Source organism: Crassostrea angulata, chromosome 10, assembly GCF_025612915.1.
Source record: "Crassostrea angulata isolate pt1a10 chromosome 10, ASM2561291v2, whole genome shotgun sequence".
Classification (NCBI taxonomy): Eukaryota; Metazoa; Mollusca; class Bivalvia; order Ostreida; family Ostreidae; genus Magallana; species Magallana angulata.
This window is the reverse complement of record NC_069120.1, coordinates 16580001-16595624: the sequence shown is the minus strand read 5'-3', so window position 1 is coordinate 16595624 and position 15624 is coordinate 16580001. Positions and strand designations below refer to the sequence as shown.

The 15624-nt window shown below is 34.8% G+C and overlaps 2 protein-coding genes across 3 annotated transcripts in view; one reads left to right on the top strand and one right to left on the bottom strand.

Moving 5' to 3' along the window:
- Positions 1 to 311: 311 nt before the first annotated feature.
- Positions 312 to 6908, top strand: LOC128164535 (protocadherin Fat 4-like). The gene is made up of 19 exons (XM_052828445.1): positions 312 to 478; positions 770 to 1081; positions 1299 to 1550; positions 1652 to 1723; positions 1949 to 2116; positions 2269 to 2350; positions 2555 to 2712; positions 2936 to 3103; positions 3189 to 3313; positions 3388 to 3568; positions 3668 to 3829; positions 4039 to 4188; positions 4444 to 4566; positions 4684 to 4866; positions 4962 to 5149; positions 5243 to 5833; positions 5951 to 6102; positions 6183 to 6295; positions 6400 to 6908. Exons 1-19 carry the CDS (start codon positions 418 to 420, stop codon positions 6441 to 6443), a joined length of 3285 nt encoding a protein of 1094 aa, XP_052684405.1. The 5' UTR covers positions 312 to 417; the 3' UTR covers positions 6444 to 6908.
- Positions 6909 to 8372: 1464 nt separating this feature from the next.
- Positions 8373 to 15624, bottom strand: part of LOC128165373 (uncharacterized) — a 37710-nt gene continuing 30458 nt past the window's right edge. For both annotated transcript variants that reach the window (XM_052829839.1, XM_052829840.1), the window contains 10 exons: positions 15110 to 15250; positions 14736 to 14897; positions 14127 to 14284; positions 13529 to 13655; positions 13046 to 13197; positions 12161 to 12296; positions 12044 to 12073; positions 11731 to 11824; positions 11344 to 11413; positions 8373 to 11243 (listed from right to left, as the gene is read on the bottom strand). In XM_052829839.1, coding sequence (XP_052685799.1) covers positions 11100 to 11243; positions 11344 to 11413; positions 11731 to 11824; positions 12044 to 12073; positions 12161 to 12296; positions 13046 to 13197; positions 13529 to 13655; positions 14127 to 14284; positions 14736 to 14897; positions 15110 to 15250 — 1214 coding nt within the window. In that variant the 3' untranslated portion in view covers positions 8373 to 11099. The remainder of the gene's footprint in view (positions 11244 to 11343; positions 11414 to 11730; positions 11825 to 12043; positions 12074 to 12160; positions 12297 to 13045; positions 13198 to 13528; positions 13656 to 14126; positions 14285 to 14735; positions 14898 to 15109; positions 15251 to 15624) is intronic.

The window sequence follows — 15624 nt, the reverse complement described above, 5'->3', positions numbered from 1 at the left end:
GAGTGTAAACCCAGGTTCAAACTGTATTTGCATGAAGTATTTCCTGGTGTAAATTATTTGATAGGCAGATTGATTTTCTTACACTTTAATCACTTTGAAAGAATGATCTTAAATCTAAACTACAGGTTGGACAATACTTTGAAAATTAAATCACTTTTACGTGTCGTTAATTTATAGTCAGATGATTATTACCCAGTCAAATTTATTGTTATATGATTGAATAGCGTCAATCAGAGAATTTAAAAAACAATTGACGATAGAAAGAAAACTGTTAATTTTCTCTTACAGCCGTGCCGGTTTCTGAATCCATTGATGTTAAGTGGAACATATCGTGTTCAATTGGGTTAAATTAATTTTCCTTCGAAGGAAATTGGGAACAGACATATGTATTTATTTTGGGAATAATATGTGATTAGGATGAAAAAGGACTGGATTTTTATTCTTTTACTTACTTTTTCAATTGCTAAAACAGTAGAAGGTAAATCAAAATACGTATAATGTATAACTGATTATTCAAAATGTTTATTTACATGTATGTATTTGAAACTAGAAATTTGGGACGTGTATGCAGAAAAAAAACTAAAAAATATAGTAAAATGAAAACGAAATAGTATTCCAAAATGGAATCTTGATGAACTATTCTATAATGCACTGATAAATAACCTATATGAAATATTGAAATAAAAATGTTTAATCTCTTTGAAATTGATTATTTCAAACCAAATCAATCAATATTTGTATTTTGTGATGAAGTTGAATTGTATGACAGGAGGATGTGGACCGTCGAAGTCTGACATCATCTTTGTGACGGACGAGTCAGGGTCTGTGGGGGCCTACAACTTCCAGCTGACTCTGGAGGCCCTGAGGGACACAGTGGCCAGGCTGGACGTCGACTCCGGTAACGTGAGGGTGGGAGTCATGTGTTTCCAGAGCTCCCAGAGAACCATATTCAATCTGGACGCGTACAGCACGGTCTCCAGCATGCAAAACGCCATCATGAACATCGATTACCGAAGCGGGGGGACCAAAATCGGCAGCGCGATGAAGTACACCCGAGAAAACATGTTCCGTGCAAATCATGGTATAGAAATTTCAAGTTTATATCTATTATAATTAATGATAGAATATCTCGGAGTTGTTGTAAGATTTTAAGAACAACATAATGGTGTACAAATAACATTTCATTTTAAAATTAAGAGAAAGTTAAATTAAATCAACGGGAACATCTTATAAACATTTTTAATAGCTTTATGTAAGTCCAATTTTGTCTATATAGATATTTTGATTTTTTTTTATAGGTGACCGACCCTATGTGACGAACATTATGGTAGTGATGACGGACGGCGTTTCCAATGACAACGAGTTATACGAGGCCGAGATGACCAAGGCCGCGGACATCGTTATCTTCTCTGTTGGGATCGGGAACAACCTCGACCTAGATATGCTCAACACTATTGCCAATGACCCTTCATACTTCCTTCAGACTGAATATTCGCAGTTAGGGATTGCTCTGTCCGCTTTTATCGAGTCCAAAGTGCCCTGCGCCTGGTGTAAGGACCCCTCTTTATACAAGTACTCTTAACAATCTTGTAACCATCAATGTTCATTTATAAAACATAGTTGCACTTGACTGTACATGTATCTAATGCAGATTGTGACAATGGCGAAGGGTTTGAGCGAGGCGGCGATGTCTCGCAGACTTCATCTCTTGGTAGCAATTCAGGTAGCAACTGTCAATGCTCATACATTTCACTTTTTCTTAAACAAGTTATGTCAAAATTTTTTTTTTAAAATGGTTGGCTATCTTTTTTATAGCTTCCTTATTTTACCACAAGCATACCCACTTAAAACAATCGATGCAATAAATAATAATACATTTTGCAAATAAATAAAGTAGTTTACCCTTTAAAGCAACGCCGGTTTATTTTCATTTGATTTTTTGATGTAGGAGTCACATACATTCTTCAAGATACTAATTCCGGTGTTTCCTGCTGTGGAAGCGTAGAATCTTGGACGTTCTATCCAAAGAGGTCGGGCTCGATTTACCTTCAGATTTGGCGCCCTGTAACCGGATCCTCTTACAAACTCATCGGCTATAACTATGTCTACGTGCATTGTACGTCACTTTCATACACAAAACATCAATAAATCTTCTTCTTTTTTAATTTCATTCATTCGTGGAAAGTATTAAAATACTGTTGTTCAATAATGAATATGTTAAATGAAGAAACTGTCATGATCTAGTATGAACAAGGTACGTCGTTTCAGCTTCCAACATAAACAGGATCGTGAAGTACGTAGTCCCGGACAACGAACGGATAACGGTGAACGACGGGGACAAAATGGGATGGTAACATATGTTGTATTTCATGTACACCTAAAAATTTTAGATTGTTAAAAACCTCTTTTTTCAAAAAGAAACGATAAAACTAGATGAAATTGTTTTTTTAAAAAGTGCTATTTTTTTGACATCAGATTTTTCGATTGCAAGCATATTAGTAGTTAAAAAAAAAATTATAAGAAAGACAAATCACAAGATCAAATTTCTGAGCAGGTATAACCCGGGACAGGAAATGATACCCTACACGTCAAATTCGGGCTTCACACAAAACAGGTTTTCCTGGGGAGCGACAACATTGGGGACCGTAAAGAGCGTCTCCTCCCCAACCAACATCAACGCTCAGTTTGCCATCAAGCTTAAGCTAGTGAATGGTGAGTACAGTGTCAAAGAAAGAAAAGTATATCGGCATGAAAGACTTTTTTTCAAGGAAAACAAACCTCAAAGACAAATATTTACCGTAAAAATGTATAATTACAAGTTCTTTGTTTTCTTTGTTCGGGCTATTCGACATTGTTTTCTGTAGAAAGTAAAAAGGAAGATACAGTTTATCAAAATACATGTACTACAACGCATGTGTGTTGGTTTCTTTTCCAGACAGTAGTAACTTATGGTTTGTTAATTCGGGTAGAACTATTCATCTCCTCGACAACGTGGGATTTGGAACGTCAGTATACAACATCGTGGTAGGACAGCGCACACAGGACATCCTGACAAAGACCATGAATGATCCGAGCGGAAAGTTTACCTGGAACAGCGACACGGGTAACGTATTCCGAGGGAATTCCTCTAGTTTCCATCCTGTCGTAGATCCAAAGTGTAGGACCACTGTTCTATAATTTTTTGACAGGTGCCGTGAGTACGTCTGGAACACTGGTCAATGGGCAGACATACACCATGACATTTACGGCGAAGAAAACTTGTTTGAACACGACCATTTCCGGAGGAACGCTGTCTGTGAAAGTTTCGAACACTGTAAGTGGCTGTCCATAAACGTTTAATCATAAAACAAATCCACAAGTTGCAAATAAATCTTTTTCATCTTTCAGCCACCACGAATAACGTCACTTCCTGCTATGATGACGCTGTCAGAAAACCAACAAAGCAGCATCACTCTTCACGTGCTGACCGTAGCAGACGACACTGATAGCTCAGTCACATGTTCTATTGACTCCGTGGACCCATCGTCTGCAACTTCCAAATTTTCTCTCACCTCAGCTACTGCGATGAGCGAGTTTCTTTTTTTGCCTTTCAGCATTTGTCGTCTCAATTTCATTCAAGATGAAGATTAATTTTGTGTAGTGTTCTAATGAAATTTTATCATTTCAGGTTACAATTTGATTCTCAATAGTAATTCAGAGTTTAATTACACAAATGACAAAAAATACACGATAAAACTATCCTGTACAGATGGTAAAAACAGCCCAGTTTATGGCTTCTTCAAACTGTTCTTGCAGCGTAACGTACGCCCATACCTAAGCAATATTCCAGGTAAGCGTTGCAATCTTTAGAATGTTTACCATTTTTGACCATTTGCAATACCAAAAGTTCTGTAAAATTCTGAATATTTCTTGAGCTTTATGACCAACATTTTAATATACTTTATATTTCTGAGTAAGACGTTCATTTACATACATCTAATAAGATTTGAATAGTGGGGGTCGGTATTACTTTTAACAAAATGCCTTTTTCTCGTTTAGCTAACGGTTTTTCATACAGCGCCAGTTCTAGATCCAACATGACGGACTTCATCACACTCACCACCACTGATCCGGACAACACAGACTTCACTTACGCCTTTGAGTACTGTGGACCTTACTCGTGCCCTCTTTGGATGCTGGATGAAACAAGTAAGTGCATATGAAAAATAAGCACAGCTTTAGTAGCAAGCACCAATTCCTAAAACAAAACCATAATCGATTTGAATTTTAAAAGAAATACACATGTACCTTTAATTTTTTTTATTCCGGTATCCTAGTAGTACTATTGTAATCGCGATTAATAAATTTCCGTTAATACAAGAATCTACAAGCAAGTGTATATAATTTGTAATGTGTGTTGATATACTTGACGTTAGGTGTATATCTTATTCTCAATGTCGACAGCGGGTTTGGTTGAGTACAACCAAAGCATGGGCGGCTGGTGGAAGGGAGGATTCAATGTTGGCTTCTCTGTAACAGACGGCCAGACCAAGTCCAAATCTAAGTACATCCCTGTCCATCTAACAGGTCAGTCACTTAGTAACAATTAAATTCTGACGCATGCGTTTCTCGGATTTATAATCCACACCTCTAGCAATTAATTTCTGTACACGATGTTGATGTTGACGGCTTTTCTGTTCACAGGTTACCGGTATAGTCCGTCCTTCATCAGTCTCCCTACTGTTAGTAAGCTGGTGATTAATGAGAAGATCCCCCCGAACCAGTTCCTCTTCACCGTGACCTTCTATGACCTTGACGTTGATACATTGACACCAACGTTCACAATCAGCAATGGAGACTGGACGTACTTTACTATAAAAGATAACAGTGCGTTTCGATTACTTATCAATTTTTTACGTACCATTTTGTGATTTCTGTATTGTTTGGTCTACCTAGTTCATTCTTATTTATTTGTTCAATAGCTGACGTCTATACAAGCAACACCCAGATTGACTACGAAAGCCTGTCAAGAACGAGTTACCTTATCACGGCCTCTGTCAGCGACGGAACGTCCACGGTCAGTAAATCGTTCACAATAAAAATCGACAACGTGAACGAGGCGCCGTCATTCCAAACCACCGTGTATACCGTCACTGCCGATGAGGGACCGGTAAGTTTTGTTTCATTTCATTTATAATAGTGTAGCATCAACATGTATTTGATTCACTATTGCTCAAATGATATTTGGGGTTTTTTTTTGAAGGCGGGAACTCAGCTGACGCCCTACCCTCCGTCATATGTTTTCACGGACGTTGATGTCGGTGACACTCATTTCTTCACTTTGGATTGTGGACAGAGTACACGATACTTCAGCTTCGACACTTCAAACGGTGCCATATCCTTCGGACGGGCGGTAGACGTTGACAGCGGGGCACCAAGGCTGACGTCATGCAAGGTCAAAGTATACGACCAAGGTCATCTCACCGACTCGGCTGATTTGCATATCACTGTGTATGATATAAATGACAACGGACCTCGTTTTGATCAGACGTATTACACGTATTCTGTTACCCCCGGTGTGACCCCGGGGACCGTGATAGGTCTCATTACCCTAACAGACGCTGACCTGACTGACCCGCACAACGCCATCGGACGTGTTTGGTTCGAAAATCAGCCGACAGACTCAAAAGGACAAGAATACTTCGCGTACAACAATGTGACCAGAGAATTTAGCGTGGCACAGAATTTGAGCCAATATTTCTTTGGATCTTACCTCGAGTTCCAGCTCAAAGCGCGAGATCTTGGTTCACCTCAATTAGAGGCAACTGCTAACATAGTGATCTTGTTTGAAGCGGTATAACCAATAATATTGTATATCATAGTTAACAAATATTTTAATAATGTGAACAATTCTAACTTATAATTGAATGCAATACATCTATATTAGTAAAACTTGTTGTAATCTTATCAGATGACAACTACGGTTGCCATGCCAACAACAGAAACCCCTGGAAGTTTTGGAAACGACGCCAAGAACGCGCTATGGATGAGTGCCGTGGGAATGGGCGGGGCTGGATTACTGCTGACTGGTGGTTATGTGGCTCTCAAAGCGTGCTGCAACAGGTAAGCTGACATCAGATTACAAAAATATTTATCTAAAAGAAGATTTATTAACTGTTTGATTGTTTTTGTATATGTTCCAGTGCGTCTGGTCTTTCGTCTCTCGGAGGTAGTGGTGGACCACTCAATGTCTCCTCGTCTGATCCAGCAGCCAATGACAAGCCAGAACAGAAAAAGAAGCCAAAGAAAGCCAAAAGTAAACAGAAAATAATATGCTCATAAAACTTCAATCTCAATCGAAGTATTCCAGATTTGCATATCTATCTAAAAATATCAATGTATTTTTTTTATTTTTTTCAGGCAAGGGTCGTGATAAAGTTTTCAAAGACGGCAACATGGTATAAATTGAAAAATGTCACTGTGTACATAATTTTTAGATGTTTTTCTCATTGTTTTGTTTTGATTTTTGTTATTCTTTTATTTATTGAAAATCTCTATCACATTTTTGCGGGTTTTTTTGGACTTGGTTTGTTTGTCCTTCATCACTGCAAACTGATGTTTGTTATCATTTCATCGCTCTCAAGTCTGTGGACGGTCGTGCAATGTGAAGCTATGGTATTCACTGTGTACAATCTAATTATACTACACTTGGGTAAAACAAAACGGGTTTAAAAACTTTTTAAGGCATGTCTTATATTTAATTTCATTTAAATTATATGTTCCAAAAGTAAATATCTTCTTAATCAAAGTGGGAGAAAATGAAGTGACCCCCACTGAAAGCATTTCTACATGTATTTCATCCCACCCTATACCTGTTATTATAATTGTAGACGTATGTAGATCAGCTATTCGGTTTTTTGGGGTGTTTTTTTTTTTGGGGGGGGGGGGGGGTTCTGATACACAAAAATTTTCGTTTTCGATTGTTTTATATTTATATCTTCCTTTTTTATTGCTTTTATTTTTTTGTTTTGCTGCATATTATCGTAAATAAATATTTAAATATCATTATTCTAAATATTCTGTTTTTAAAAAATTGATATTTATTTTTAAAATTCAAGTAAAAACAAAATAGGTGTGGAGTTACCAATAAACGTTCGCTTTTTCAAATAAGATCATAAAAGTCTTTGACAAGACTTCTACAATGTATCGGAACTTCTAAGAAGGGGTATGAACCCTCGTATTTACTTATATTTTTAATAATTTTTTGTGTGAAACGGAACAACATCTAAAGTTTCCGCTAAATGTGAAAATTAATTGTACAGTTTATTTTTTGTAACAAGGGCTACAGCTGCTATTACTCTCTTAACTACATGTTTATTTTTATTAATTTTTTGGTGAAAAGGAACAAAATCTAAAGTTTCCTCTAACGGTAAAAACTGATTGTACGGTTTATTATTTTTTTTTGTAACTAGGGCTACAGATGCCAAGTACTCTCCTAACTAGTACCCCATACTGATCGTTGTTTCCGCATTGGTTGCCTCCTCTTAAACCATGCGACGCAAGTGTCCAGTAGAATAATCTCTACGTCACTGCTGAGACAGTTATATTTAAAAGTAAATAAATAGTCAATAGTTAAATAATTATATTCAATAATCTTCAAGACGTCCGAGAATGACGTCTATAATTAAGAAGACATATTTTAAATTCAATTACACAAAATGTCTAAAATTAGTCAAACATTTAAACCAATCGCGTGATGACGTTACTTTGCCTGCTGATTTATCATTGACTAGAAGTCAAAATGTGGGGTTAACGATATCGGTGAGTGTTGTAGATTTTCTACAACTATTTGATTTGAATTTTTGAATAAATCACTAATATAATATCTATTGAACACGAAATTAGAAATATCAGAAACATTTTGAAAAAAGGAAACTACTCCTGGGTTTTTTCTGCACATGTAAAGAGTTTTCCTGTATTTAATTAACTCGCACGCCAAAGGATTATAATTATTAAAAAATATAAAAGTATCATAAATTAACACCGATACATCATGTGAATAAATTCAAAAAATGGAGATTTTAGGGGATTTATTACGGTCTGAACTAAAAAACTTAAATAAATAAATTTATTTTTTCATCTTTTAAATTTAAGAATTAAGAAATTTGAATGTCAGTTGTCGAGTTGTATGCATAATACAGAGCTCACAATTTTTATATGTAAACAATGTTCGTGGAATGTTGTTAAAAAATACTAATAAACATGTATAGTACCAGTACTGTACATTACACCTTAGTTCTTAGGTATTTGAAAGTTCAATTTAAATTTAACATAGGATCATTTCAAGAAAACAAGAGACCTGTAAAGATCAAATAATCAAGATAAAAAAGTGACAAAGAGAAGAGAAAGTTTAATATCATTCTTTTAACAGGTTAACATTCAAGTAGGTATAAATTGTCAAAACATGAATGTTTACATATTGGACAAAGCTCAGACCCGTGATTAATAATGACTAATAAGTACTAGTAAGTGAATGAAAACATGATTTCCTGTTAATAGTAAATAGACTTCCCTTAGACTTCAACAACTACCTTAATATTATAACTTCTTTTGTAGGTCCCTATTGGAATGGTAAATTCAAGATTAAGTATGGAATGCAAAAACTCCAATATTAATATTCCTATTTGTTAAAAGACACTGGCTTCTGTATACAATTATAGCAACAAGATCAAAACTTAGCCCTCCCACTCTCTTTTTGACTAATATCAAACTTAATCAAAAGAATGTAAAATTTAACAATTTTTTTAAAGTAAATACAGCACTTAATATCGATTTTATAACAAACATTGTCTCCATATTTCTACACATCAGTCAAAAAACATGTTTAGGTACATGTGGTGTGAGTTAACATCTTTGTATTGACAACAAATCTGAATATAGGAATGGTATTTCTTTTCATTTCATAACTAATATCATGTCATACAATGGCATCTTTTAAATAGATGTGCGAGAAATATGAAGATACATGTTTAATGAATAACAAAATAATTGAACTTGAACAGGACAAAGTGAGATTCCCTCAATGAGTATAAAAACTCAAAGTTAAAGTCAAAAAACAAAATTTGACCAAAAAAATTTATTACAAAAGAAAATAAACTACTGCTTTTGATTACTTAAGGTATAAATGTTTCATTGTTTATGAAAAACAAAAATCAACAAAATATTGTCATGTACTGTCTCATCATCAAGTATAACTAAAGAAACATCATTAAAATAACAGAAACAAGAAAAAAAAATAGAATAACAGAATAGGAGACTGGACTGTCCACCAATTTTTGAGAGAGATACGAAAACAGTCCCCAAATACTGGAAAATGATAATGCAGCTGAATATTTCAAACAATGGTCTATATACATTCTGGTAAGTGGGGTTTCCAACAAACCAGTAAAAATAACACAATTCAATAATTTGTATTGAATAATTGATTAAAAGATGAACAAAAACTCAATTAATGGATAATTGGAGTCAGTAATGTGTAGATATAATTAGATTAATCGTTGGAACAAATGCCAAAATAACTGACCTTTTTTCAAACTTTCTGTCAATTTTTGCAAGTGTTTATTTCTGCTTATCCCCCCTGGTTTTTGCATTATCACCTTGTAAACACATTAAGTATAAATACTGGAACACACTGATTGTGCTTTCAAACAGACAATCAACTGAAAATGGTTACAACAGTATAGCCTCTACTCTAATGTTTAGACCCGATGATCGTACTATTGCAAATACGTACATCAGAACAAAAGCACAAAATCACAACCATTGTACTTGTAAAGTGATACATAAACAAATGTATAAAAAAGACTTCCAAGGGTGATGTAAATATGTAAATAAGAATCTCAAATGGCCTTTTAAACTAAATGTAACTTTATACATGTATCTAGGTTTACTCTGCAAAGATGTAAGATGAAGCAATTATTTTTTAATTTAAACAGATGTTCTCAAATTTAAAATAAAACATCAAAGTCAATCAACTCTATGGAGTGTAGACTTGAGTAAAATGTCTTTAAAAATATTTTTCCTTGTCTTATTTTGATTAGATTGCAAGAATAACTCCATTTCCTATGATGTATGAGACAAATAGCTGAAACGTTTCACTCTCTCTCTAAATGACAAAAATTAACATAGGTATCAGAAAATGTTCACTTACAAAGGTCAAAACTGACTCTTATCAAATACAGTTCTAGGCATTTAAAGTTTTCAAGCATCAATCTTCTTTTATTTCGATGTTATGCACACATTACCACAAATCTCTTACGAATATAGTGTTAAGGAATGTTTCACATGGAATCTGTGTAAATCACACATTTCATACAGAAGAAAAACCCTGTATTGCAAAAATAATTTCAAAAATGATATGAAACCTAGATACTCCCGTAATCTAGATGACTTTTGTTTTATTAACAGAAACCTTTCTTTCGCCTTTTCTTATGTAATGGTTTCAACAATTAATACACATGATTTTGATTACACAAAGGAATGTTCTACATTTTTTAATAACTGTAAGTAGAAAATCAAAAAAGATCTGAAACATGAAGTGTGCACTTTTGGTGAAGGACGGATGCAAATTTCAAAAACTGATTTTTTTATGGACAACAGTAAATGATCTTGTTCACAATTTGATTATGAACAAAGCATGTATTTGATTAAGAACAATTACATTTGCCACTTGGATTTATCAGAAAAAAAATGTCCACAACAATAAAAGAAGGTCTATCTTATTGTAAATATTACAATGGTTTATCTGTATATTTCTTCATGATGAAAAATTGTTCCGAGATGGAAATACACAAAGAAAATGTTATCAGATAGCCTATGTAAATGTAAAAGTACTATGAATACCCAGTACAAAATTGCTCCATGATAATTTTCTATATCCCTATACTCTAACATGATGAAGGAGTTTAGCATTGAGATTTCACAACAGTTTGCTATGAGCATTATCTAATGGGTCTTTGGGACTTTGAAATATTGCAACAAATTATCCACATTGTTTGGGACATCTCCTTAACTGAGTGAGCCTGAAATGTTCGGTGGGAGTTTCAACAGTCCATGAGAGTTTACGACATAGTCACATCCAATGTGGCTTCATCACGTAAATTTGATTTATCTGTGTGTCTATGTTCTATATCATGATCCTCTCGCAAAGGGGCGTACCCAAAGCCTTCATCACTGGAGTCGTTAGTGTGGGGAAGTCCAGAAATCTGTCAAAAACAGATGAAATTATCCCCAGTATAAAATTATGTTATACTTAGAAATGTGAACAATCAGTTTCAAATGTATTATTTACTTCAAAATACACACCTGAACTCGACTCCCATATTGAGGATTTTCAAAAGAAACAGTTTCCCCATAATTCATCTTCTTCCTTCTCCTGTTAAAAGGGTAAAAGAAACTTTTTAATAAAACAGACAATATGCAAATTAATAACTAAACTTAAACATGTTATTGTTAAACATTATCTATTTGACATGGATTCTTTAAATGTATTTGACAATAAATATTAAGGATGAAGCACATATCATAAGCATAAAATGAAAAATTCAAGAAAATTGTCTGTGCTTGAAATTAAGATTAACAAAAGACACAATTGCCTGTGGAAAAAAAAAACTATGACAATCTACAAAATTGACCCTCGTCAATTGAATTCGTTCACAAGTTCATAAGTAACAGATTCATAATAACTCTGACCTCATATACAGATAGAGAGCCACTATTGCTCCAGCAATCAGCAGTACTGCCACCGTCAGACCTATACCAAGGGGCACAGCCGACCTCTCCGGACCTTGAGGAAACAGATACATGTACATGCAGAGGTCCTTATACAAATGTATTGTAACTCATACAAGCATTTTCCTTACATGTATATTCAGTACTCACATTGTTTCACATTTCAACACAATTACAGAATTATTCTAAAAATAAATTGTTAAAAATAGATTTATATAATTGTACTGTACTTGAAAGTGGTTTTCTTGAAGTCTACCGAGTATTTCTTATTTACCTTTGCTTTTGTTGGCACTTGTGCTTGGTCCTGAAATGAAACAAATTTTGATGAATCTGGTGGATATTTTTGTTTGGTAAATCAGAAAGTCCTTCTAGTTTCTGATATTTCTCTTACCAGAATTGAGAGCTGATCCCAGAGCTGCAGATTTGCTTTTACCAAAAGGACCATTAGCAACAATTTGAAACTCGTATAAGGTGTTGGGTTGTAGATTCCTCACTAAGTACATCTGCACTGAGCCTGGGACAGTCAACTTAAGAAGAGAAAATTCAATTCAAAAAGTAAAAATAAAAGCCAAAATTAATTTGACAACAATAACTCTTTAGAATGAAGCAAGAAATATTTGTGAAACACTTATGCCCCCCTCCCTTGGAAACATCCAGAAAGAAAATGAACGTAAACTGCAAATAACTGGAATTTTTCTAAGTCCAAGGGGTGTAACTCTGTCGAAAATTGCTCGATTGCACCCAATATCGAACTTGAGGTATATATTATCTTGATAAACCTGTATACCAAATTTCCTTCCAATATGTTCATCCTCTGTGAAGAAAATGAGCAGAAACTGCAAATAACTGGAATTTTTCTACGTCCAAGGGCCATAACTCTGTCAAAAATTGCTTGATCGTACCCAATATCAAACTTGACCTAAATATTATCTTCATAAACCTGTATATCAAATTTCATTCCAATATGTTCATCCTCTGTGAAGAAAATGAGTGAAAATTGCAAATAACTGGAATTTTTCTACATCCAAGGGCCATAACTCTGTCGAAAATTGTTTGATCAAACCCAATAACGAACTTGATCTAGGTATTATCATGATAAATCTTTATACCAAATTTCATTTCAATATCACAGTTCAACCTCTGCGAAGAAAATGAACGGAAACTGTTGGTGGACCGACCCACCGAACGACAGACAGCAGCAAAGCAATATGCCCTCCCTTCTTCGAAGGGGGGCATAAAAATATGATGATAAATCTACTAAATAATAAAACTGTACCTGTGAGTATGAACCCTTTGATGCCGCCTTTCTGTACATGATGGTGTAGTTTGTCACCACCGCATGGTTCTCTGGTGGGTCCCACTTCAGTACCACACTCTCTCCATTTACTTCAGACACATGGAGATTGGTGGGCTTGGATGGCTTTAAGTCTACAGCAGAAAACATTGTTATTGGTCAACTGTGTGTCAGTGGGTTTAAAGGACATCAAACTATCAATGTCAGCTATCAAAATATAAAATTTTTGCTAGAAGAGCATATATTTGTCATAATAATATAATAATTTCAATGCTTGCTGTAAAAGCATAATACTTCTATGTGTGCAGAAGCATTATATTCAATGTACCAATTTGGTTTGTCGCTAACTGTCTACAGAAATTTTTCCTGCATAGAAAGAGGAGGCAAAGTCAAGCCTTAAATGAATATTAACAACCCAACAAGGACATAACAACTAAACCTATGTTACGAACAAGAGACACTCACTTTTGACAAGGACCCACTTCTTATTTATGGGCTGGCTGGAACCTTTCTCATTGGAGGCAATGACCCAAATTGTGTAATTCACACCCTCTTTTATGTTCTTAATTTGGTGATCAGTCAAACTTGAGACCTGTCAAAATACAGGGACTTGTATATTATTGTATACAGAACAAATCAAATAAAAGCAGAGAGAACACACTGTTCAGATCTGCCTTCATGAGTGAAAGTTTGTTAACATGACATCAACTCATGTATCCCTTCAAAAATGATATTAAATCTATTTTCTAATACAGTCAAACTTCTTTATCCTGAACTAGATGGAACTTTTAAAAACTTTGAGATATTGGAGTATTCGAGATAAAGAGGGTAAAATGCTTAAAAAATGGGTGGTTGGGACTTACAAATTACTTTGACAAATCCACTGTATTCGAGATATCAGTGTTCAAGATATCAACTGAGAGTTCAACTGTATTTGTTAAATGATGATCTTGAAAAACTGTTCTCTCCTTTAGACTTGTAACGAAAGCCATACAAAGTAAGCTATATAAACAGAAAGTGCATACAGGTATGATTCATTTGAAGGCTTCTGACACTGACTTACCACGGAGACTTGCTCTGGGGTGGAGGGGGAGTCACTACCCTGCCAGTACAGCTCATAATGGTCCACACGGTGGGGGTTGTCCTCTGGTTTGTCCCAGCTGACCTGGATGACATCATTATTCAGGACGGCAGTCAGTGCTGGCGCACTGGGAATGAATTCTGTCATGTCCAGAAAATATTTAGTGTTACTCAGAAAACTAGCTTGATGCACATTGGCAATATGATTAAACAGGTTTTCATTCATCAAGCTTTTCTAGTTGACAAACAAATATTATACAAAATAAGATATCATATTTTGCATATATGCAATTTTCTTATTCAATTGCTTTCTGCATTTTTTTTCCATCTATTATCATACACACAAAATTATAAAATCATTTAAAACATAAGTAAAAAGAATTTTTGCACCTCATACCATCTAGAATAAAACAATCTGTTTCCTTTGGTTTTTTATTCAATTAAATTTTGGATAATGTGTTATCAATACTAGCTCTAAACCATTTCTCATGAAGATCCACTTCTCACCACTGCTTAATGTTGGGTGTTAAGTAGAGACTTCTCATTGCAGGGGTGAGAACTTGTACTTGAAGAAGCATTGATCTGTGTATACCTTGATTCTCTTGCACACACTCCAGTATAAGTTCTGTGTCTGTTACACAGTTCATCAGGAAGATTGAGCCCATGTCATCTGGTACGAACCCCGCACAGAACGAGGATGAACAAAATGAATGGACACCCTTCTTCTCACAGCACTCGGAGTGGTCTTTACCATCTACAAAAAGACACCATAATCACAATTGCCTTTCTATAAAGCTGAAAAATTATTTTTGCAAGCATATACATGTACCAGTATTGATAATTTAATCCTTTAAAATCCATGCATGTGCAATCTATCATTAAAACTACATATTTCATACATTTAAATTGAAAATTCAATCCTTAATATAAATGTATGTACAACAATATTTTCCCAAGGTTTCTCACCTGAGGCGCATGCCGTGTAGAACTGCAGGTAAGCCAAACAGTGACCATACTTATCAGTCTGAGCAAACGCTTTCTCTGTGTCCACTGTAAAGGAGCACAACTCGAGGCAGTCCTTGGGCATGTCATATGACATACAGCAAGCTGGAAAAAAAACCCAACAAAACCTATTTAGACATCTGTACAGTATGCATTTTACAAAATACCAGATGGTTTGAAAATCTAATTCTTGCTAGCAAGACTTGAAGTCAGGAATTTAAAATAAATTGGCCAGGATTACCATCATGCATGCAACAAAAGGTCACAGAATTTAATATCTTATATAATTACTGACACTAAAATTAATTATGTCTGCCTTCATTTATTAAATTTTTCATTTTCTTTTATCCTTTCACTCATTTGTTTATCCATACAGTGATTATGTATTCATGAAAAGTTTATAGTTAGAGTAGTAGTGAGAACATCAAGCAGTTGGAACAGTGAATGAAAGGGTGTATCATCCTGGATTTTTTTTCTGG